At 38.1% G+C, this 24,582-nt stretch overlaps 2 protein-coding genes across 4 annotated transcripts in view; one reads left to right on the forward strand and one right to left on the reverse strand.

Annotated features, from left to right (window-relative positions):
- The window catches only part of LOC106965928 (olfactory receptor 1L8-like), a 412,015-nt gene that overhangs the window by 321,428 nt on the left and 66,005 nt on the right, over window positions 1-24,582 (forward strand). The window lies entirely within an intron of this gene.
- Window positions 2,890-3,846, reverse strand: LOC113597925 (olfactory receptor 50-like). Its single transcript, XM_015061737.3, has one exon. The coding sequence runs from the start codon at window positions 3,829-3,831 to the stop codon at window positions 2,890-2,892; it is 942 nt and encodes a 313-aa protein (XP_014917223.3). The 5' UTR covers window positions 3,832-3,846.

The following is a 24,582-nucleotide window of genomic DNA, read 5'->3' on the forward strand; positions in this document are numbered from 1 at the left end:
TAAAAAATAGAAAAGACAAGTGTGTGATAGTCTCACAGTGGAATGTAATACAATATGACAGAGTTCTCATCACAAGGATCATTCTAGACATCAAAGGCGAAACCTGGAAGAATAAATATATTATTATTTAATTTATATGCAGCTCTAGAGCAGGCTAAATTGAAGGAACAATATAGATGTGCTAAAACTTTATAATTTTTGTTTTCAAATTTTTATTTAAATTTTAGTTAACATACAGTGCAATATTGGTTTTGTGAGTAGAATTCAGTTATTCATCACTTACATACAATACCCAGTGCTCATCATAACAAGTGCCCTCCTTAATACCCATCACCCGTCTAGCTCTTCCTCCACCCACCTCCCTCCATTAACCCTCAGTTGGTTCTCTGTCTTTAAGAGTCTCTTATGGTTTGTTTCCCTCTCCCCCCCCCATATGTTCATCTGCTTTATTAAATTCCACATATAAGAGAAATTATATGGCATTTGTCTTTCTCTGATGGACTTATTTCACTTAACATAGTAGTCTCTAGCTCCAACCACATCATTGCAAATGCCAAGATTTCATTCTTTTTGTCGGCTGAGTGATATTCCATTGCACATATATACCACATCTCCTTTATCTATTCATCAGTCAATGGACATTTGGGCTGTCTCCATAGCATAGCTATTGTTGATAATGCTGCTATAAACTATCAATGTGCATGTACCCCTTTGAATCTGTATTTTTGTATTCTTTGAGTAAATACCTAGTAGTGCATTTCCTTGATCATAGGGTATTCTATTTTTTAACTTTTTGAGGAACCCCATTCTGTTCTCTAGAGTGGCTGCACCAGTTTGCATTCCCACCAACAGTGCAAGAGAGTTCCCCTGTCTCCACATCCTTGCCAACACCTGGTGTTTCTTGTATTTTTAATTTTAGCCATTCTGACAAGTGTGAGGTAGTATCTCATCATAGTTTAGATTTGTACTTCTCTGATGATGAGTGATGTTGAGCATCTTTTCATGCATCTGTGAGCCATCTGGATGTCTTCTTTATTTTTTTAAATTTATTTATTTAAATTCAAATTAGTTAACATACAGTGGATGTCTTCTTTAAATAAAAGTAGGAAATATTGAAATATTAAAAATATGGGATACTTCCTTTTTTCCTGGAAGTTAAAAATTATCTGTATTTTTCCAGTTATAAAACTAATACCTGCCATCAAAAATTAAAACAATACTGAAAAATATAAAGAAGAAAATAATAATCATCCATAGTCCTATTACTACAACAAAACACTATGAACATTAAGACATAGTTCTATGCATATACCTATGTATACATACTTAATGGGTATTATGTAAAAAGTATTAGGTACTTTAAATAGGACAGGAAGATACAGTTGCAGACGAGACAAGGGACTTCAACAAATTGTTAGTTTTCTACCACCTAAGCCTAGAGATTGTTAAATGAATGTTTCTTTTCATATTCTTTAAGGTGTGATTATATGTATATATAGACACATACACACATATTCACACATACAACATACCATGTTTATGTACATACATATTCAATCTCTATATATATATAATCATATATGCTTTTTTGTATGCTATTTCAACATTTTTAAAGTTGAAATAAAATTTACAGTAAAATGGGTAAAAATGTTACTCAAGTTTGAAAAATATTCAAATGATTTAAGAACTCAGGATGGACCTCACACATAGAGCATTTTAAGTATCACTTCTACAAAACATTCCTAGTTGAGTGGCACTGGGCTACTTACTAAGCCTGTCTTAATATGAATTCCCTCTTTTATACCAATTACCAGGATTAAACGAAATACTAAATATGGAAATATTTGTCACAGTTATCAGTTTGTAGCAATGAAATTATTTAGTTATATCTGCCTTGAGCAGAGGTAGTTTCTCAAGGACTGAAAGCAACATCAACATTTCAGATGGAAACATAGGACACTATATTTATGTACATGGGACAAGGGTGTGCTTTTTAAAAAATTCAGGTATGTTTGGATGCAGTACTGTCTAAGTTCACTTCATGTCTAGGTTTTTGATATTCCTCCTAGGAATTCTTAGTCCCATTTCTTGGAAGGCTGAACTCTCTTACACTGGACTGGTTGTCATAGTCACATGGTCACTTGGAAAACCACTTCAAAATCTCTACTCCCACTAGCACATTTCACTCCTAATTGGCCATCCCAAGACACAGACAGCTCCCATCAAGTTTGAATTCACCATCGGGGGCCTGTACCAGACCTTTCTAGACTTTTTTTTTTTTTTTGCCTTTTACAAAAAAACAGTTCATTTCAATTTGTGACTAGATCCACTCAACTTAAGGAAAAAAAAAAACGGTGATATATTATGTTACCATCACTCTATAAGCATAACTGAAAACCAAAATTTGGACAACTGATAAGAAATTGGTAACAAAACTAAAACTCAATTTCTAATTAATGTCATTCATAATAAATTTCAAATGTATTACAAAATTAAATCCAAAAACAAAATCATGAAATTGCCAGAAGGAATAATTTTGTTATCTTGAGAAGGGAAAAGCTTTGCTATATAAAGTTTGTAAATTATTTTTAAAAATAAAAAGTAAAAAGAATGAAAGCTACGACTGCATAAAAATTTAAAATGAGTGTAGATCAGGGGATACCATATGAAAAAGAAGAAAAAAAAACATTTAAGAAAAGATGGTCGTGTAGATATGTTTTTTTCCTATGACTCTGAAATGAACAAAGAAACTAAACAGAGAAGAAAACTAAGTCAAAGCTGAAAAAGAGGCTGAAGAAAGTGCCACATCAAGATTCACTAAAAAGCAACTATTCAAAGAAAGGATATTCACATTGCATGCTTATATTCAATTAGTAGGAAAAACAGTGCTCAACATGGTGAAAATAGTCCTTTATTGAGTAGATGTCCTAGCGCTCCTTTCATATCTTGATTTCTCAGACTGTAGATAAAGGGATTTAGCATGGGAGTGACCAGAGTGTACAATACAGCCACAATGACATGCTTGTCATTGGAGTTATCGGATGAGGGAAAGAAGTACAGTCCAATAATTGCTCCATAGTACAGAGACACCACAGAAAGGTGAGAACAGCATGTGGACAGAGCTTTACAGATTCCCTTGGTCAAGGGGACCTTCAGAATAGTGGCTCCAATGTGGCCATAAGAGACCAGGATGCATATTAATGGAAGGGTAATGACCACCACTCCTACAGTGAAGATAACCAGCTCATTGACTGTGGTATCTGAGCTGGAGAGCTTAAGTAAGGCAGAGAGGTCACAGAAGAAGTGGGGGAGAGCATTGTCTCCACGGAAAGAGAGACGAGTCAGGAGGAGGGTGTGCAAAAGGGCACTAGCACAGGAGAGGAGCCAGGACACAATTACTAGCAGGAGACACAAGTTCTGACTCATGATGGTGGTGTAGTGGAGGGGGTGACAGATGGCCACGTACCTGTCATATGCCATTGATGTGAGAAGGAAGTTGTCAAGATCCCCCCAAAATAAGAAGAAATACAGCTGGGAAATGCATCCAGCATATGAGATGGATTGACTCTGTGTTTGCATGTTCATGAGCATCTTTGGAGCTGTGACTGATGAGAAAGAGATGTCAGTGAAGGCCAAGTGGCTGAGGAAGAAATACATGGGGGTGTGGAGGCGAGAGTCCAGCCTGATAAGCAGCATGGTGAGCAGATTCCCCAGCACTGTGGTCAGGTACATGGCCAGGAAAAGAGTGTAGTATATGCCTTGCTTCTCTGTCCACATGGGGAGCCCCAAGAGGAGGAACTCAGACACACTGCTCTGATTATCCTTCTTCATGCTCTCCTTCTCTTTTGCTGGAGATAGGTGGAGCGGGGGGGGGGGGGGGGGGGGGAGATGGGTATGTGAAAGAATGAGAAATCATTGTGACTATCACATTATGGAAACATGGTTTTGAATTAGTACATGAATTTTAACATCAATAACTCACACTGTTTGCCCCACTAATGGGCTAGTGATGGTCTGACGTCGGATATTATGTGTCCACCTAGAAACCAACAGTCTCTTTTGGAGAATTCTTCAAACATCAGAATGATGGTCAAACCATGTCAGATTCTAACTTGAGGATTCCAGGAGTTCATGATAGAAATCTGAGATTAGGAAATTAGGGTGCAAGGCTAAATCAGTAAGCTTTGAGAAATCCTAGTGGAGGGTCTCCATTTGGTCTTTTGGCATTTCTTAACCTTCCCCATGCCTCTCACATGTGATTTGGCTAATACTTTATTTCCATGGATTGGATCAAGATAAGGCAACTCAGTGGTCTGCCCTGGATCTCCCAGAAATCAAGATCTGGAGCCTTGGTGGAAACATATGTGCAACTAGTCAAGGCAAGGGATTTAAGGACAAGAATTTTTGTCAATAACATAGATCTAATGACACACTTGTAATATAGCCATCAGTCTGTTCTTTAAGAAAATTTCTTCCTACCCCTCAACATTTTCTGTCTACCATCACTCTTGCTAAAGAAATTTTCATGGAATGTGGAGGAAAAGAGTCCATTTCTCTTCCAAATTCTCACCTTATTCCCTGAGTTCTAACCAGATAATTCTTATTCCAGTTCTCAGAATGCCAGAAAATACTTCAGCTTTTCCAGTCATATCCTGGATCTGCCAAAGAATAACCTTTTTGTAAGTGTTTCTCCAGCATAGTTTACCAAATAATCCCTCCTTTTTCACAGTTCCTAACCTAGGTTTTATGCCAGTGATCCATAGCCAATTTTTTCAGTCATATTCTAACACTTCTTTTATATATATATATATATATATATATATATAATGAAATAGATTTTTAATATGAAATATATTTTGGTAATACTATCATTTACCTCTTTATTCATTAGGTCAGTTAGTCTTAGACCTGCCCATGTGAATATTCACAAAGTGATAGGGAAAGAGAACATGATGGTCTGTCTACTAAAATAATATATTTCACACACTATATAAAGACTTATTCAGTCTAAAGATCTTTTTCTCTGAGAGTGTGTCTCACTATAGGACCCATATTCATCTTGGGGCTTAACTAAAGTTTACATTATGTACCAATACTCCCAATGTGACTGAAATTATTTCTATAATTTCTACATTCTTCAGGCTACTCCATTAAAAATCCTGTTAATTTAATATTGTTACCTGAGATGAATCACACCTTCAGTGTTGCTCATCATTACCATGTTAATAATAACCAATTTATCACAATGAAAAGTGCTCTGTAGCTGTCTGATGGACATTTAGGTTGGTTCCAATATTTTTCTGTTTCCAGCAATGTTTCATTAATAATATTACTCATATGCAATTTTGCACATTAGCATACATATCTGTAGCAGAAATTCACAGAATGGAATTGAAGGACATATATATTCACAATTTTGATACATACTATCAGAGTACAAGAACCTTAGGTGGTGGTGAGGAAGCCTGTTTTTATGGGTTCTTTAAAAGGATCCCTGAATTATAAGAGCCTGTCATGTAAAGATTACAAAAATGGACACTGTAGTTAAGTGTTTGAAGAGGACAGGACTATGATATTTGAAGAACAGAAAATTCAGGAGCATGGTCAGCATGGAAAAGTTATGGGATTGGAGAATTATCTAGGAGCCAGATTATAAAAATCATTTTCTGAATAATGGAAAGTTTTTATTCTATCCTCAGAGCAAAAGAACACCTATGGAAAGGTTTAAGTAAAGGAGAGAAAGAAAAATTTTAAATAGTATATTGGCTACTGCATACAGAACAGATTATAGCAAGGCAAGAGTGTCAGCAGGAATCTGACAGGAGGCTATTTGTATATAGTTCAGGTACAAAATAACACCTACCTACTCCTAAACCATGGAAGAAGAGATGAAGATAATTACAGATGTGGGATAAAATTTGGAGGAAAAACCAATAATACTTACTGGGGAAATGAAATATGAGCAAGAGGAGATATGTAATTCACTATTCTCTCAAAAATTAGATATAGGATCATCAGAGATAAATTATTCTACATGGGTCTGTGTTATACTTTGGTGTGAGATGGGTAAAGCCATGCTGGGGATCAGTAGCACATGCTGGATGCACACACATACATACACACACACACAATTGTGCTACTGAATATAAATTCTATTCCTTCTCTGACATTGTCTCTTAGATGATGAGTACGTATACCCTTAGTCAGAAGGTGTAGGAAGGTTCTTCCTTTTCTCTCTAGATGACACAGAATACAATGAAGCAGGTGGAGTCTCTGAGGGTCTCAAAGATGAACTGTAATGGAGAAAGAAATTATCAGTTCAAAACCAAATTAAATATATATAGTGTTATACACTTGTTCATGATCCCTGAGCAATAGGCATGGATTACAGCTTTACAAATCATGGAGAAGACCCAGGGGGTGTGTGGGGGGAGGGAGTCCCCACTCCCAGCTCCAAGTTAGAGACAAACAGGATATAATTGCTTCATTGCCTTTGGTTCCTTTGAGAGAAGAACTGTTGCTAGAAGGCAATAGGAGAATTCACCTTGGAGGAATGATGGTAATAAGCACAAAGCAGCTACTGGGAATTTGGTGATTCACAAAGCATTTTACCTTCTCAGTTTACACTGGGGTTCAGAGTCCATAACAAACCAAACTGATGCTTGAGTGTATTAACCTATATCTCTTGTTCCTGAATTCCATGTTATTCCAAGAACACCAGAAACACTCTAGTACTTTCACTCTCTGAACAAAGATCAAAGGATTTCATATACCATCACCACAACTGGACCCTGTAGAGTTGAATACAATTTCTATAAATCTTGGTCTCCTGCCCAGAAGCTTTGGAATCAGCATTCTTTTGGTGCAAGTTTCTTTACATACCATAGAATAACCATTCAAGAAATGCTTTCCACTAACTCTCTTAAAAAACCGATTGCAAATTGATTTCACATATCTCCAGCTCCACTTGTTTGGAGCCAGATAGAAAATGAATATCATGTGTTTGTTATTCAAGGTGAAGATGTGTGAATATTCATAAGTGTTATTATTTTTTCTGTTTTGCATTAAAAATCAATCTGCACTTGGAATAGCTCTTTGAATGAAGAAGCTTTGAAAGACATTTAGATTTCAGAAATGGTTTCTAGGTCCTGTGGATCATGGTTGACATCATTGCCCTAATTATAATGCTGCAATTGACCTACCTATTTTCCTAAAAGTCAAGATTTGACAAGACTTCCTCCTCAGACCAAAAGAACATCATTGGCACCTCCCTTTTTCCCTACATGCATAGAGTTAAAAATAAAATCCATGACTCTGCAAGATTTTTTATTTGATTACAGGATGAGGGAAAGTGACCCTTTGAATTAATAAATGACATTACCACTGCCCCAGGTACCATACCATTTCCTAGAGACATTCATCTTTGTCCTCTGCTATACCAGTCCCTACCATCTTTCCAAACCCAATTCAAAACCTGTCTCCTGCAATAGTTTCTAATTTAATAACAAAAATACATATGCATATACTGTAAAACTGAAAAATAGGCAAAATGAGATTAATAGCCTTTGAGCACAAGAAACTCAAAGAAGCTAATAATATAAAAAGAAAGCTCAGTAATAATCATAACAAATTAAATAAAAGACATTAAAACGTCAATACGGTTCCATTTTATATTAATATATTGGAAAAATTAAGTTACTGCTCTTTGTTGACAGTGGTGTGTATTTTTTTTGGAAGTCTTATTTACTTCTAGTGGGGAAACAATATGGCATTATGTTTTATTGTTGAAATGTACATTGCCTTGGACCATGCAATTCCACTCCCAATTTTTTTTAATTTTTAAAAAATTTTATTTAAATTCAAGTTAGTTAACATATAGTGTAATAATGGTTTCAGGAGTAGAATTTAGTGAATCATCATTTACATATAAGACCAAGGGCTCATCCCAACAAGTGCCCTCCTTAATGCCCATCATCCACTTAGCCCATCACCCCACCCAACACCCCTCCAGCAACTCTCAACTTGCTCTCTATATTTAAGACTCTCTTGTGGTTTGCCTCTCTCTCAGTTTTTATCTAATTTTTCCTTCATAGGGGAACTATGATCATCTGTTGTGTTTCTTTTTACATATATTAAATATAATTTATTGTCAAATTGGTTTCCATACAACACCCAGTGCTCATCCCAACAGGTCCCCTCCTCAATGCCCATAACCCACTTCCCCCCCTCCCCCACCCCCCATCAACCCTCAGTTTGTTCTCAGTATTTAAGAGTCTCTTATGGTTTGCCTTCCTCCCTCTCTGTAACTTTCTTTCCCCTAACTTTCCCCTCCCCCATGGTCTTCTGTTAAGTTTCTTAGGATCCACATAAGAGTGAAAACATACGGTATCTATCTTTGTCTGCCTGACTTATTTCACTTAGCATAACACTCTCCAGTTCCATCCACGTTGCTACAAATGGCCGTATTTCATTCTTTCTCATTGCCAAGTAGTATTCCATTGTATGTATAAACCACAACTTCTTTATCCATTCATCAGTTGATGGACATTTAGGTTCTTTCCATAATTTGGCTATTGTTGAAAGAGCTGCTATAAACATTGGGGTACAAGTGCCTTTATGCATCAGCACTCCTGTATCCCTTGGGTAAATTCCTAGCAGTGCTATTGCTGGGTTATAGGGTAGATCTATTTTTAATTTTGGGGGGGACCTCCACACTGTTTTCCAGAGCGGCTGCACCAGTTTGCATTCCCACCAGCTGATCTTTGATGAAGCAGGAAAGAGTATCCAATGGAGAAAAGACAGTCTCTTTAACAAATGGTGCTGGGAAAATTGGACAGCAACATGCAGAAGAATGAAACTAGACCACTTTCTTACACCATTCACAAAAATAAACTCAAAATAGATGAAGGACCTGAATGTGAGACAGGAAAATATCAAAACCCTAGAGGAGAAAGCAGGAAACAATCATCTGTTGTGTTTCTTAAAATTCCACATATGAGTGAAATCATATATTTGTCTTTCTCTGACTTATTTCATTTAGCATAATACACTCCAACTCCATCCACATTGTTGCAAATGGCAAGATTTCATTCTTTTTCATCACCAAGTAGTATTCCATTATATATATGTATGTATGTATATATATATACCACATCTTCTTTATCCATTAATCAGTCAGTGGACATTTGGGCTCTTTCCATATTTTGGCTATTGTTGGTAGTGCTGCTATAAACATTGGGGTGCATGTGCCCCTTTAAACCATCATTTTTTTATCCCTTGGATAAATACCTAGTAGTGTAATTGCTGGGTCATAGGGTAGCTCCACTTTTAATGTTTTGAGGAACCTCCATACTGTTTTCAAGAGTGGATGTACCAATTTGCATTCCACCTTTTTTTCCATCCTCACCAACATCTGTTGTTTCTTGAGTTGTTAACTTTAGCCATTCTAACAGGTGCGAGGTGGTATCTGATTGTGCTTTTGATTTGTATTTCCCTGATGATGAGTGATGTTGAGAGTCTTTTCATACGTCTGTGAGCCATCTGGATGTCTTCTTTCAAAAAGTGTCTGTTCATGCCTTTTGCCCATTTCTTCACTGGATTACTTGTTTTTTGGGTGTTGCCACTCACAGGATTATATTCTTTTTTTTAATATATGAAATTTATTATCAAATTGGTTTCCATAAAACACACAGTGCTCATCCCAAAAGATGCCCTCTTCAATATCCATCACCCACCCTCCCTTCCTCTCCCAACCCCCCATCAGCCCTGAGTTTGTTCTCATTTTTTAAGAGTCTCTTATGCTTTGGCTCTCTCCCACTCTAACCTCTCTTTTTTTTTTCTCCTTCCCCTCCTCCATGGGTTACTGTTAAGTTTCTCAGAATCCACGTAAGAGTGAAAACATGGTATCTGTCTTTCTCTGTATGGCTTATTTCACTTAGCATAACACTCTCCAGTTCCATCCACGTTGCTACAAAGGGCCATATTTCATTCTTTCTCATTGCCACATAGTATTCCATTGTGTATATAAACCACAATTTCTTTATCCATTCATCAGTTGATGGACATTTAGGCCCTTTCCACAATTTGGCTATTGTTGAGAGTGCTGCTATAAACATTGGGGTACAAGTGCCTTTATGCATCAGCACTCCTGTATCCCTTGGGTAAATTCCTAGCAGTGCTATTGCTGGGTCATAGGGTAGGTCTATTTTCAATTTTTTGAGGAACCTCCACACTGTTTTCCAGAGTGGCTGCACCAATTTGCATTCCCACCAACAGTGCAAGAGGGTTCCTGTTTCTCCACATCCTCTCCACATCTATAGTCTCCTGATTTGTTCATTTTGGCCACTCTGACTGACGTGAGGTGATATCTGAGTGTGGTTTTGATTTGTATTTCCCTGATGAGGAGCGACATTGAGCATCTTTTCATGTGCCTGTTGGCCATCTGGATGTCTTCCTTAGAGAAGTCTCTATTCATGTTTTCTGCCCATTTCTTCACTGAATTATTTGTTTTTCAGGTGTGGAGTTTGGTGAGCTCTTTATAGATTTTGGATACTAGCCCTTTGTCCGATATGTCATTTGCAAACGTCTTTTCCCATTCCGTTGGTTGCCTTTTGGTTTTGTTGATTTTTTCCTTTGCAGTGCAGAAGCTTTTATCTTGATGAGGTCCCAATAGTTCATTTTTGCTTTTAATTCCCTTGCCTTTGGGGATGTGTCAAGTAAGAAATTGCTGCGGCTGAGGTCAGAGAGGTTTTTTCCTGCTTTCTCCTCTAGGGTTTTGATGGTTTCCTGTCTCACATTCAGGTCCTTTATCCATTTTGAGTTTATTTTTGTGAATGGTGTAAGAAGGTGGTCTAGTTTCATTCTTCTGCATGTTACTGTCCAGTTCTCCCAGCACCATTTGTTGAAGAGACAGTCTTTTTTCCATTGGATGTTCTTTCCTGCTTCGTCAAAGATGAGTTGGCCATACATTTGTGGGTCTAGTTCTGGGGTTTCTATTCTATTCCATTGGTCTATATGTCTGTTTTGTGCCAATACCATGCTGTCTTGATGATGACAGCTTTGTAGTAGAGGCTAAAGTCTGGGATTGTGATGCCTCCCGCTTTGGTCTTCCTCTTCAAAATTACTTTGGCTATTTGGGGCCTTTTGTGGTTCCATATGAATTTTAGGATTCCTTGTTCTAGTTTCGAGAAGAATGCTGGTGCAATTTTGATTGGGATTGCATTGAATGTGTAGATAGCTTTGGGTAGTATTGACATTTTGACAATATTTATTCTTCCAATCCATGAGCACGGAATGTTTTTCCATTTCTTTATATCTTCTTCAATTTCCTTCATGAGCTTTCTATAGTTTTCAGCATACAAATCTTTTACATCTTTGGTTAGATTTATTCCTAGGTATTTTATGCTTCTTGGTGCAGTTGTGAATGGGATCAGTTTCTTTATTTGTCTTTCTGTTGCTTTATTATTAGTGTATAAGAATGCAACTGATTTCTGTACATTGAGTTTGTATCCTGCAACTTTGCTGAATTCATGTATCAGTTCTAGCAGACTTTTGGTGGAGTCTATCGGATTTTCCATGTATAGTATCATGTCATCTGCAAAAAGTGAAAGCTTAACTTCATCTTTGCCAATTTTGATGCCTTTGATTTCCTTTTGTTGTCTGATTGCTGATGCTAGAACTTCCAACACTATGTTAAACAACAGAGGTGAGAGTGGACATCCCTGTCGTGTTCCTGATCTCAGGGAAAAAGCTCTCAGTTTTTCCCCATTGAGGATGATGTTAGCTGTGGGCTTTTCATAAATGGCTTTTATGATCTTTAAGTACGTTCCTTCTATCCCGACTTTCTCAAGGGTTTTTATTAAGAAAGGGTGCTGGATTTTGTCAAAGGTCTTTTCTGCAATGATTGACAGGATCATATGGTTCTTATCTTTTCTTTTATTAATGTGATGTATCATGTTGATTGATTTGCGAATGTTGAACCAGCCCTGCATCCTAGGAATGAATCCCACTTGATCATGGTGAATAATTCTTTTTATATGCCGTTGAATTCGATTTGCTAGTATCTTATTGAGAATTTTTGCATCCATATTCATCAGGGATATTGGCCTCACAGGTTTATATTCTAAAGAAGCTTTGTGCATGTACAACTTGAGACATAGATAAGGTCCATGGCAACGTTGTTCTTAATAGCAGAAAAAAATGAAAATTTCCACAACAAATAAATTATGCTGTTTTTACATAAGGAACATTGTAGAGCAATTATATGCCATATCAGTAAATTATAGAAATGAAATATTGAGAGAGCAAAGAGCAAAACTCCAGGAATATGACAAAAATCAGAAACAAAAATTTTGTATGTGTATGTATTATTATGGTCTGAATGTCCCTCCAAAATTGATATGTTGAGGCTCTAACCCAGTGTGGCTATATGTGGAGATGGGGCCTCTAGGAATATAATTACTGTTAAATGAGGTCATAAGGATGGGGCCCTGATTCATTAGTGTCCTGATAAGAAGAGACACAAGAGAACTCACTCTCTCTCTCTCCATGCACACACACCAAGAGAAGTCCACATGAGGACACAGTGAGAAGGCCATCTGAGAGACAGAAAGAGAGCTCTCACCAAAAACTGAATCTGCCAGAACCTTAATCGTAGACTTTTAGCCTCCAGAACTGTAACAAAATAAACTTCTTTTGCCTAAACTGACCAGTCTGTGGCACTTTGTTATGGCAGTACAAGCAGACTAAGATATAGACATAGACATAGACATAGACATAGACATAGACATAGACATAGATATAGATATATAGATATAGATATAGATATATAGATATAGATAGATATACACACACATATATATATACATATATATACACACATACATATATACATGTATATATATACACACACACATATACACATGTATATATATATACATGTGTATATATATGTATTATACATATATATGTGTGTGTGTATGCATATGTGTGTATATATATGCATATGTAATATACATGTATTTATGTAATCACATAGAATGTATATATTTATATAAGAGAGAGATGCATACATGTAGAAATAAGACTACAGAAATTTGATTGAATCATAAACATAAAATTCAGGCTATTCATTTCCTCTTGAGAGGACATGGGGGGTTGGGATTTGGGGGAGACCATGGGTAGATTCAAATGATGTTTGTTTAAAAAAACAACTATTTGCCAGGTACCTGGGTGGCTCAGTCAGCTAAGCATCTGACTTCAGCTTAGGTCATGATTTCACAGTCAGTGAGTTCAAATCCCGTGTTGGACTCTGTGCTGACAGCTCAGAAACTGGACCCTGCTTCAGATCCTGTGTCTCCCTCATTCTCTGCCCCTCCCCAGCTCGTGCTCTGTCTCTATCTCTTAAAAATGAATAAATACTAAAAAAATTTTTTTAACTATTCGCTAATGGAGGTACAACATACAGAGAGAAAAATTAGCGTACATTAAGTGCACAGTTTGATAAAGTATCACAAAAGAAACACACCCACGAAATTATTAGCCAGATAAAGAAATAATCTTCCAACATGCTCCTCTCAGTCATTTCCTCCAAAAATACATCTTATTTGTATCACTATATATTACTCTTGGCTATTTTTCACCTCATAAAACTGAGAGGAAATTTAAAAGTCTATATTCTTTTCATATTTTTATTATATGCTTTGCATGTGATGATATGCTAGATATTACTGAACTGGCCAATCCATTTTAACAAATCCATATCAATATCCATAGCTCTGACATCACTCTAGAGAGTTCCCTTGAGTCCCTTCCTAGTTGATATCCAGAAGCAACTACTAATCTATTTGCTTTAGGAATAGGTTAAAACAGTTCTGGAGTTGGTTTCAGCTCCGGCACTGGAGCTAGAGCTGGTGTTGGAGCTGGCTCTAGCTCTGGCCAATGCTATATATAATGCTGGAGCCAGCTCTAGCTCTGAGGCTGGCTCTAGCTTAAAACTGGTGCTAATTCCAACTGGACTGATGGCAGAGCTGGTGGTACTGGAGCTGCTCCAGGTCTGGAGCTGGTCACAGACCCAGCCCTAGAGCTGGCACTAGAAGTGGAAGAGGAGGATTCACTGGCATGAGTAGCTTTCCATTTGCCTTTCCAAACACAGAAAAGATCACACAGCACAGATCCTACCCCAGGAAGTCTCCTTAGACTGCAGTCTACCAGATGAGAGGCCAGAGGTTATTTTTTGTTCCCGGCCCAACCCCAGCCACTGGAGGCTTCTCCTACTGTGACTCAACTCCATTCCACTCCTCCAATGCACATATGCACCAAGCCCCCAATTCTCCTCTCCCTCAGGCTCTGCCCCAATGGGCTCTGGATGCTCCAGCTAGTCCAGGAAAAGGTGGGCATGGTGCTCCATGTGTAATCTGGGAAGGTTGACCTGTGCATAGGTCACCAACTGCATTAGGCCAACAAAGTGCAGAGGCTGGCAGAAATTCTCCTAGTACTGGTGCAGCCAGGTGCCCAGGATGGAGAAGATAGAGCTGGGGGTAGTTGGATGTGCAGCAGAGTTAAAGGCCTGGAGTTGCCTCCCATACCACTTTCCCACAACACCCCTGCAGAGACTGGGCTCCTATGCTGTCCCCTGCCAATCCAAAGGCACGGTCCCCACCCCATCCACTCTGGTTGTCCTGGTAGTGACAGGTCTGGTCATTGGGAAGGGGCTGACAAAGAGCCTCCATCAGAGGAAGCCCTGCTAACCCATCTGACCACGCTGCCCTTCTTTAGTAAGGCCCACATACTTCTGTGTTGATCTCCCCTGGCCCCCTCCCCACTGGAACATAAACCATATGAGAACAGGAGGTGTAGTGTCTGTTCTGTTCACTGCACTGCACTGGCACATAGTAGATGCTCCATGAATATCTGACAGGTGAGGGAACAGAGGCTGTCCTGCTCAGGTTTCACAAAGCCTTCATGGTTCCTCAGCCTGTACCTTATGAAACAAGTGGGTATGTCATCAGCTCCGAAGCCCCAGCCCAATGCTCTGACCCTCCTGCAGCTTCCTGGAGCCACTCTCAGTGTTTTGTAGAATCCTCTCTTTTCTTAGCATAACTACAGGTTTATCAATTTTATTGATTTTGTCAAAGAGCTGGCTTTTGGTTTCATTGATTTTCCCTGTTGATTTCCTGTTTTCAACTTCACTGATTTATACTCCAATTTTTAATGATTTCTTTTGTTCTGTTATTTTTTTTTACATTCCTTCTTCCTCTAGATGCCTAAGGTGGAAGCTTAGATTATCAATTATAGATCTTTCTCATTGTCTAATACATGCATTAAATGTTCTATATTTTGCTCTAAGCACTTCTTTGCAGCAACCCACAACTTTTCCTAAGTTGTGTTTTCAGTTTCATTTAGTTTAAAATACTTTTAAATGTGTCTTGAGACTTCTTTTTTGACCCATGTGGCATGTATATTGTGTTGTTTAATCTCCATATATTCTGAGATTTTCCAGTGATGTGTTTGCTATTGATATCTCGTTTAATGCCATTGTGGTATGAGAGCATGCCCTGTGTAATTTCCACTCTTTTAAATTTGTTAAGGTGTGTGTTTTATGGTCTAGAGTGTGGCCTATCCTGGTGAATATTTCATGTGAGCTTGAGAAAAATGTGTATTCTGTTGTTGTTGGATGAAGTGTTCTAGAAATACCAATTAGTCCAATTGACTGATGGTGCTGCACTGTTTCACTATACCCTAACTGATTTTCTGCTGGCTGGATCTGTCATTTACTGGTAGAGGGGTTTAGAAATCTCCAACTGTAACAGTGGATTTGTCTATTTCTTTCTGCTGTTCTATAAATTTCTGACAATAATGATTACTATGTCTTCTTGGTGAATTGACCCCTTTATCCTTATGTAGTGTCCTTTTTATTGATGATAATATTCCTGCTTTGAAGTCAACTGTGCCTGACAATAACATAGCTTTCCAACTTTCTTTTAATTAGTTTTTGCAGGGTATATCTGTTCCATCCCTTTGCTACTATATTTTGGTAAAATTTTCCATTTGAACCATTTTTAAGTTTGCAGTTCAGTGGTTTTAAAGACACACATTGTTGTGCAACCATCACCACTATCGATCTGCAGATCTTTTTCATCATCCCATACTGAAATTTTATACCCATTAAACAATAAGTATTTATTCTCCACTCCCCCAGGTCCTAGTAACTACCATCATATTCTCCATCCCTATGCACTTGACTTTTCTAGGTACCTTGTGTGAGTGACATCATACAATATTTGTCCTTTTGTGCCTGGCTTGTTTCACTTAGCACAATTATCTTCAAAGTTCATCGATGTTTTAGCATCTATCAGAATTTTGTTCCTTTTTAAGGCTGAGTAATAAACCACATTTTGTTCTGTTGATGGACACTTGGGTTGTTTCCACCTTTCAGCTATTGTGACTAATGCTGCTGTGAACATGGGTACACAAATGTCTGTTTGAGTCCCTTCTGTCTGTTCTTTTGTGTATATACCTAGAAATGGAACTGCTGGGATAATATGGTAATTCTATTTTGGTGGGAGCCACAATAATATTTGCCACAATGACTGCACCATTTTACATCCCTACCAGCAGTATACAGGGCTCCAATTTCTTCACTTGCTTGCCATTTGTTGTTTCCTGATTTTTATTTACAATAATCATTTTAATGGTTGTGAATGGTATCTCATTGTGATTTTGATGTGCATTTCCCTAATGATTAGTGACATTGAGCATCTTCTATGTGCTCATGGCCCATTTATGTATCTTCATTGGGGAAATGTCATCCAAGACCTTTATCCATGTTTGAGTTATGTTGTTGTTTTTGCCATTGTTGGGTTTTAGAAGTCTTTTTATATTCTGGTTGCCAATCCCTTGTAAGATACATGATTTGTAAATATTTTCTCCAATTCTCTGTCCACTCCTATACTTTTAACTTATTGGTGTCTTTATATTTAAAGTGGGTTTCTTATAGGCACATATAGTTGAGTCTTATCTTTTTATCACCTCTGATGGTTTCCATCTTTTAATTGATATATTTAATCCATTCACATTTAAAGTGATTGTTGATGTCTTTGGATTATTATCTACCATATTTACCTGTTTTCTATTTGTTGCACTTGTTCTTCCTTTCTCTCTTCCCCATTTTTCTGTCTGCTCTGCTCTTGAGTATTTTATGTAATTCTATATCCTTTTTTCTCTTAGCATTCTTAAAACTTCTTTAAAATATTTTAAATTACTACCTTTGTTAAATGTGTATTTACAATAAAAGTGCACTTTCTTTTTTTTAATTTAAATTCCAGTTACTTAACATACAGTGTAGTGTTAGTTTCAGGTGTAGAATTTAGTGATTCAACATTTCCATACATCACCTGGGGCTCAACACAAGTGCACTCCTAATCCCCATCATCTGTTTAACCCATCCCCCCCCCTCAAATCACCTCCCCTCTGGTAATCATCAGTTTCTTCTCTATAGTTGAGAGTGTATTTCTTAGTTTGCCTCTCTCTTTTTTACCCTCTGATCATTTGTTTTTGTTTTTAAATTCCACATATGAGTGAAATCATGTGGTATTTGTCTTTCTCCAATTGACTTATTTTGCTTAGCTTAATACTCTCTAGCTCCATCCATGTCATCACAAATGGCAAGATTTCATTCTTTTTGATGGCTAATATTCCATTGTGTGTGTGTGTGTGTGTCTGTGTGTGTGTGTGTGTGTGTGTGTGTGTGTGTGTGTGTGAGACATCTTCTTCATCCATTCATCAATTGATGGATATTTGGGTTCTTTCCATAATTTGGCAATTGTTGATAATGCTGCTATAAACATCGGGGTCCATGTATCCTTTTGAATTAGTATTTTTGTATTCTTTGAGTAAATACCTAGTAGTACAATTGCTGGATCATAGGGTAGTTCTATTTTTAACTTTTTGAGGAACCTCCATACTGTTTTCCACAGTATCTGTACCAGTTTGCATTCCCACCAATAGTGTAAGAGTGTTCCCCCCTCACTGCATTCTCGCCACACCTGTTGTTTCTTGCGTTGTTAATTTTAGCCATTCTGACAGGTGTGAGGTGGTATCTCAACGTGGTTTTGATTTGTATTTTCTTGATGGTGAGAGATGTTAAGCATCTTTTCATGTGTCTGTTGGCCATCTGGATGTCTTCTTTGGAAAAATGTCTGTTCATGTCTTCTGCCCACTTCTTAACTAGATTATTTATTTTTGGGGTGTTGAGTTTGGTAAGTTCTTTATAGATTTTGGATTCTAACCCTTTATCTGATATGTTATTTGCAAATATCTTCTCAGATTCCATACATTGCTTTCTAGTTTTATTGATTGTTTCCTTCCTAAAACCTGTGCAGAAGGTTTTTATTTGGATGAAGTCCCAATAATTTATTTTTGCTTTTGTTTCCCTTGCCTCAGTAGACATATCTAGTAAGAAACTGCTACAGCCAATGTAAAAGAGATTACTTACCTGTACTCTCCTCTAGGATTTTCATGGTTTCCTGTCTTACATTTAGGTCTCTCATCCATTTTTAATTTATTTTTTTGTATGGTATAAGAAAGTGGTTCAGTTTCATTCTTCTGCATGCCACTGTCCAGTTCTCCCAACGCTATTTGTTGAAGAGCCTGTCTTTTTTCCATTAGATATTCTTCCCTGCTTGGTTGAAGAATAATTGACCATATAGCTGTGGGTTCGTTTATGGGTTTTCTATTCTGTTCCATTGATCTATGTGTCTATTCTGGTGCCAGTACCATACCATCTTGATCACTACAACTTTGTAATATAATTTGAGGTCCAGAATTGTGATATCTCCAGCTTTGCTTTTCTTTTTCAAGTATGTTTGGCTCTTCAGGGTTTTTTGTGGTTCCATAAAAATTTTAGGGTTGTTTGTTCTAGCTCTGTGGAAAATACTGGTGGTATTTTGATAGGCATTACATTAAATGTGTAGATCGCTTTGGGTAATACAGATACCATGATCCTGGACAGCTGTGCCACATCAGCAAGAGCCAGGGCTGTAGGGATCCAGGTGTGTGCTTAGCCCTTGAGCTGTACTGAAAAGACCTCCTTGGCAGAGATGAGCCCTGCTTTGTGTCTGGGTGACCCCTGTAGCCACTGAGAAGAATGGTAACTCAGTGTTATCAGCAATCTGGCTATGGGTTATATTCAGGGAATGATTTTGAAATAACTTCACAAGGTGCAAATTGGAGACTGATCAGGGGCCTCATGGCTCCCTCCTGAACCAGGCATTAACCCTTTAGTTCCTAATCATGGAGAAGCCTCGGGAGGTCACTTGGGTAAGCTCAATGCCTGTTTACCACATGGATTGGATGTTCTTCAGTATGTAGTTGGTAAGGCTGTGTATATGCATGCCCATGGATTATCAGTCTTGGTGGCATCCCTCCTCCCCACATCCCTCACCCTTTAAACCTCCCCATGGGAAAGGCTCACACACTGATGATATAATCAAAGACTTGAACAGGGAACACAGCCATCCCAGGTGGCTGTAAGCTCTAAGGGCTCTGGCCCAGCTACCTCTTTGGGACAAGTTGACACTAACATGACTGAGTTCCTGAACTAGTGATTGTCCAAGATAGTGGACCTCAGAACCACACGGCCCTGGACATTACCTTAACTAGTGAGGGAAAGTGTAAGGGGTATTGTAAGTACCCTTATCTGGAAAACCAGATCTCACCTAGGATTTATGAGGCCCCAGCCAAGGGGGATTGGCCACGATGTGCATGGAAAAGGGGCTGGGACCTTCTAGGGTATTTCTGGACTAAATCAATTGTACAAGGAGTTTCAGAAATCCTAGTTCATGAGCAGCAGGAATGAGGCTCAGCTGTAGCCTTAAATTCTGCATCACAAATATTTTCCCTGGATACAAAACCAGCAGGAAAAGGAATCATAAGGCCAGAGGCAAGAGTTCCAAGAGGATTCAAATCTAAGGTAAAGGGTCAACCATGGACCTGATAGAGGGTGATGGAGGAGGTGAAATCCTGCCTGCCCTTAGTCCACTGGTGAATAATCTTCCTCTGGCCTTTTCCTTTTTGTATTGTACATTTTCATGTTTTTACAATTTTTCCACATTTAGCACAGATGGAATTCTAGAGATTGACCTTGAAATCTACAGTTCCTAGTTGGTTGTCAAAAGAAACCTAAACGAGACAAGTAGAAAATATTCCTCTTCCTCCAAAACTAGAAAAGCAGCCACCACCCTGGGTGAGGAAATCGTCCTTGCAAATGTCTAATTTAAAGACACACACATTTCAGAGGTTATAACCATGCCCTGTGAAAGCACCTCCACCTGTCAATCCCAGGAGTTCTGAGGGATGTAGTCTGAGCTCCTTGTCCAGGTTAATGGCACTGAAATGCTTATATCTATCAAATAACCCAACAACTCTGCAAGACTTATTTGAAAGAGAAATGAGAGCATCTGTACCTTATTTAAATTAACACAGGAATGAAAGGACAAAACTGCAATTCCCAGGCTACAGAGAAACAGGATTTTAATATAATATTCAAATGTAAGATTTGCTATTTATAACAAATAAATATTGGCACTCCCCACATGGTAAATAATTTTTTTGCCTTTATACAAATGACCTCCCCAAATCCTTCCTCTCCCTAACCTCATTCTTGTGTGGTCTTATAAAGTTCAGGTTGCATTGGCGAATGGTATGTGCAGCTGCATGAGATTTGACATTAATGTTTCCCAGCTGGGCTCCTCCTCCACAGTATAGCTAGAGGGACTAGCTGAGCTACGCTGGGTGTTTTAGCAAAGTCCCTGCTGCTGAATTAGGACTGCATCTGAGCTGGTCACAGGACTTGGAGTGGGAGCTGCCACTGGTACTGAGCTCTGTGTTGGGAGCCTGGCTGCTAAAAGAAAGGGCTGGCTTAATTTGGGGGGGGCGGGTCCTGAAGGACATCCATCTCCTGCCCCTGCCTCTCACTGCACTCTGTTAGAGGCACTGTACTAAGTACTTGGTCAGTCACCAGCATACATTGCCTCCAGCTTTCTGATAGATCATATAGCATCATCACTCCATTTCACAGAAGAGGAAACTGAGGCCCAGGGAGGTGAGGCAACTGGCCCCATTGCAGGGCTCACTAGCAGTGTGGCTGGGATCCCAGCTCCAGGCTGTCAGACTACCCAAGCCTGAACCTATTTTTTTTTAATTGTTTTAGTGTTTATTGATTTTTGAGAGAGAGAAACAGAGTGTGAGTGGGGAAGGGGCAGAGAGAGTGGGAGACACAGAAACTGAAGCAGACTCCAGGCTGTGAGTTGTCAGCACAGAGCCCAATGCTGGGCTCGAACTCATGAACCCTGAGATAATGACCTGAGCCAAAGTTGTCAGAGGCTTAACTGACTGAACTACCCAGGTGTTCCCCCCACCCCACCAAGCCTGCACTTATATACAAATCTTTGAGTACCAGGAGACCACCCTGCCAGCCCTGGTCTGGGCACTCCACAGCGTCAGGATGGTGTGTTTTTTCTTGGCCTTGAAGGTGTTGCTGGCCAACTCAAATGAGGGCTCTAATTGACATGACAGTTTGTAGCTACCAGACAGAGGGTCAGCTATGAGACTACCAGGGACCACACTCAGGTCTCCCTCCTAGTACCTACCTAGAAGCTGGAGTCTGGGCACCTAGCTATTACCAGGCAACAGGATTTGACACTAACCAAAGGGAGGGCCATGGACACAGATCTCTGGGGCTGGTTCGCAGAGAGAGCCTGCCTCTGCCATCCCCAATTCTTGTCCTGGCTTCACCTCTCCATCTTGCTGAGCGCATCCATGGCCCAGAACCAGGCCCCAGTATTCTCGCCAGGCACAATGCTTTAATTGTTGCATGCCAACTGGAGGAGCTCAGTCTGGGCATTCATTTCCAACTCCTGGAGCCAGAGGAAGGACAAGATGTCGACAAGGCCTGGGTGGGGAGCACCTGGAAAAATTCTTGAATATATCTTTTGGTGCATGTATTATGCATCCCTGAATTGTATAGAGAGCAGTATATACAAAGTTGCATACACCTATTATTGCCTTTATTTAGGATCTTGAGCAAAATTTTGTTTTTTTAAACCATTTTTTTAGATATAATTGACATACAAAAAGCTGTATATAATTGGTGTGTACAACTTGATGAATTTGAAGACAAGTATTCACCCATGCAACCACCCCAATCAAGGTCATAAATGTATCTATTTCCTCCAAAAGTTTCCTCCTGCCCCCCAGCTTTTTTTCTTTTGTGGGTAAGAGCATATCTTAGTCTGTTTGTACTGTTGTAACAGAATACCATGAATGGGATGGCTTAAACAACAAACATTTATTTCTCACAGTTCTGGAGGCTAAAGGTCAAGACCAAAGCACCAGCAATTTGTGTCTGGTGAGAATCCATCACCTGATTCATATACTGTCATTTTCTTGCTATGTCTGCACATGGCAGACGGGATGAGAGAGCTCTCGTGAGTCTCTTTCATAATCCCGTTCATAAGGACTACACTACCATGACCTCATCACTCCCAAAGGCCCCATATTCTAATGCCATCACATTGAGGGTTAAGATTTCAACATAGAAATAGGGGGCACAAACATTCAGTCGATGGCAGAGCACTTAAAATAAGACCTAAGTTTTTAGCAAAATTTTAAGTATACAATACAGTATTGTTAACTATAGACACTCTTCCAACACAATTTTGAGTTGAAGTCGTGCAATTGATATCCTCACCTTGTTCCTGATCTTAGTAGGAAAGCATTTAGTCTTTCACTGTTAATGTTATGTTAATGTTATGATGTTGGCTTTAGGCTTTTCATAGATACCCTTATAGTCTAGGGAGTTTTTCTCTATTGCTAGTTTTTTAAGATTGTTTTAAAATCAAGAATGGATGTTGAATTTTGTCAAAATTTTTTTCTTCATATATTGAGATGATCATTAGAGTTGCTTCAGTAGTCTATTAAAATGATAAATCATGGGAATCTACCCCTGAAGCCAAGAGCACACTGTATACACTGTATGTTAGCTAATGTGACAATAAATTATATTTAAAAATAAAATGAAGTGAAATAAAATAAAATAAAATGATAAATCACAACAATTGAGTTTTAAAAGTTAAACCAAATGCATTGCTACAATGAAACCTAGCTAGCCAAGGTGCTTTAGCCTTTTTATATATTGTTGGATTTGACTGATTAAAATTTTGGTAATGATTTTTGCACCAACGCAAAAAGATGTCTGTGATTTTCTTATATTTTTACAGATTTGGTGTCAGAGTAATGCTGGCCTCAGAGAATAGTTTGGGAAATTCCTTTCTTTACAGTATTCTAGGAGAGCTTGTGGAGAACTGGTATTATTTCTTCTTTAAATGTTTAGTATAATTCACACATGAGGCCATCTGTGCTTGTAATTCTTTTATGCAGTGACTAAAAATTCAGTTTCTTTCTTTTAAATTAATTTATTTAAATTCAAGTTAGTTAACATACAATGTTGTGTTGGTTTCAAGAGTAGAACACAGTGATTCATCACTTACATATAACACCCAGTGCTCATCCTAACCACAAATTCAATTTCTTCAATACATAATTTCTTATGTATTTCTTCTTCTGTGAGATTTGGGATTTTTTTGTGATTCAAGGAATTTGTGTGTCTCATCACAGTTGTCAAATTTATTGACAAAGTTATTCATAACAGTCTCTTATTTTTCTTTGAATATCTATAGAATCTGTAGTGATGTCATTTCTCATTCTTCATGTCAGTAATTCATATCTTTTTCTTTCATCTTTCCCAGTTAGTCTGGCTAAAGGCTTATTGATTTTATTGTTCTTCTAAAAGAACCAAGTTTTGGTTTAATTAAATCTTTCTGTTATTCTTCCTTTTTCTATTTTATTAATTTTGTCATTAGTTTATTGTTTCTTCTGGTTACTTTGTGTTTAATTTGATCTTTCTTTCTTGAAGTATAGTGACACACAATGTTATGTTATTTTTAGATGTACAACACAGTGCATTGACAGTTCCATACCTTATGCAGTGCTCATCATGACATGTATAGTTACTGTCACCATACAATGTTATTACAATATTATCGACCATATTCCTTATGCTATACTTTTCATCCCCGTAAGTTTTCAACTTTATAACTGGAAATTTGTACCTCTTAATCTCCTTCACCTCTCCATGCATTCCCCAAGGCCATTCTTTTTCTTTTATGTAAGCATTTACTGCTATATTATTTTGAAGTTTGATTACTGAATTATAGTTGACATATAGTGTTAGATTTAGGTGTACAACACTAGTGACTCAACAGTTCAGTGCATTACTCAGTGCTCACCATGATAAATGTCGTTAACATCCGTCACTATAAATATCACAGTATCATTAACTGTATTCCGTATGCTGTAATTTTCATCCCTGTTATTTATTTATTTTATAAATTGAAGTTGTTACCTCTTAAACTTTTCCCCCTAGTTTTCTCATCCTTCCAAAATTTTTGCCTCCAGCTACCACCAATTTCTTGTCTGTATTTATGAGTCTGTTTCCATTTTCTTTCTTTTTTTTCCCCCTTTACT

The sequence above is a fragment of the Acinonyx jubatus genome, chromosome D4, assembly GCF_027475565.1.
Source record: "Acinonyx jubatus isolate Ajub_Pintada_27869175 chromosome D4, VMU_Ajub_asm_v1.0, whole genome shotgun sequence".
In the NCBI taxonomy this organism is placed as follows: domain Eukaryota; kingdom Metazoa; phylum Chordata; class Mammalia; order Carnivora; family Felidae; genus Acinonyx; species Acinonyx jubatus.

What these genes read in the sequence shown, in the direction of transcription:
- LOC113597925 (XM_015061737.3), bottom strand. Translation starts at nt 3,831, where the DNA reads ATGAAGAAGGATAATCAGAGCAGTGTGTCTGAGTTCCTCCTCTTGGGG.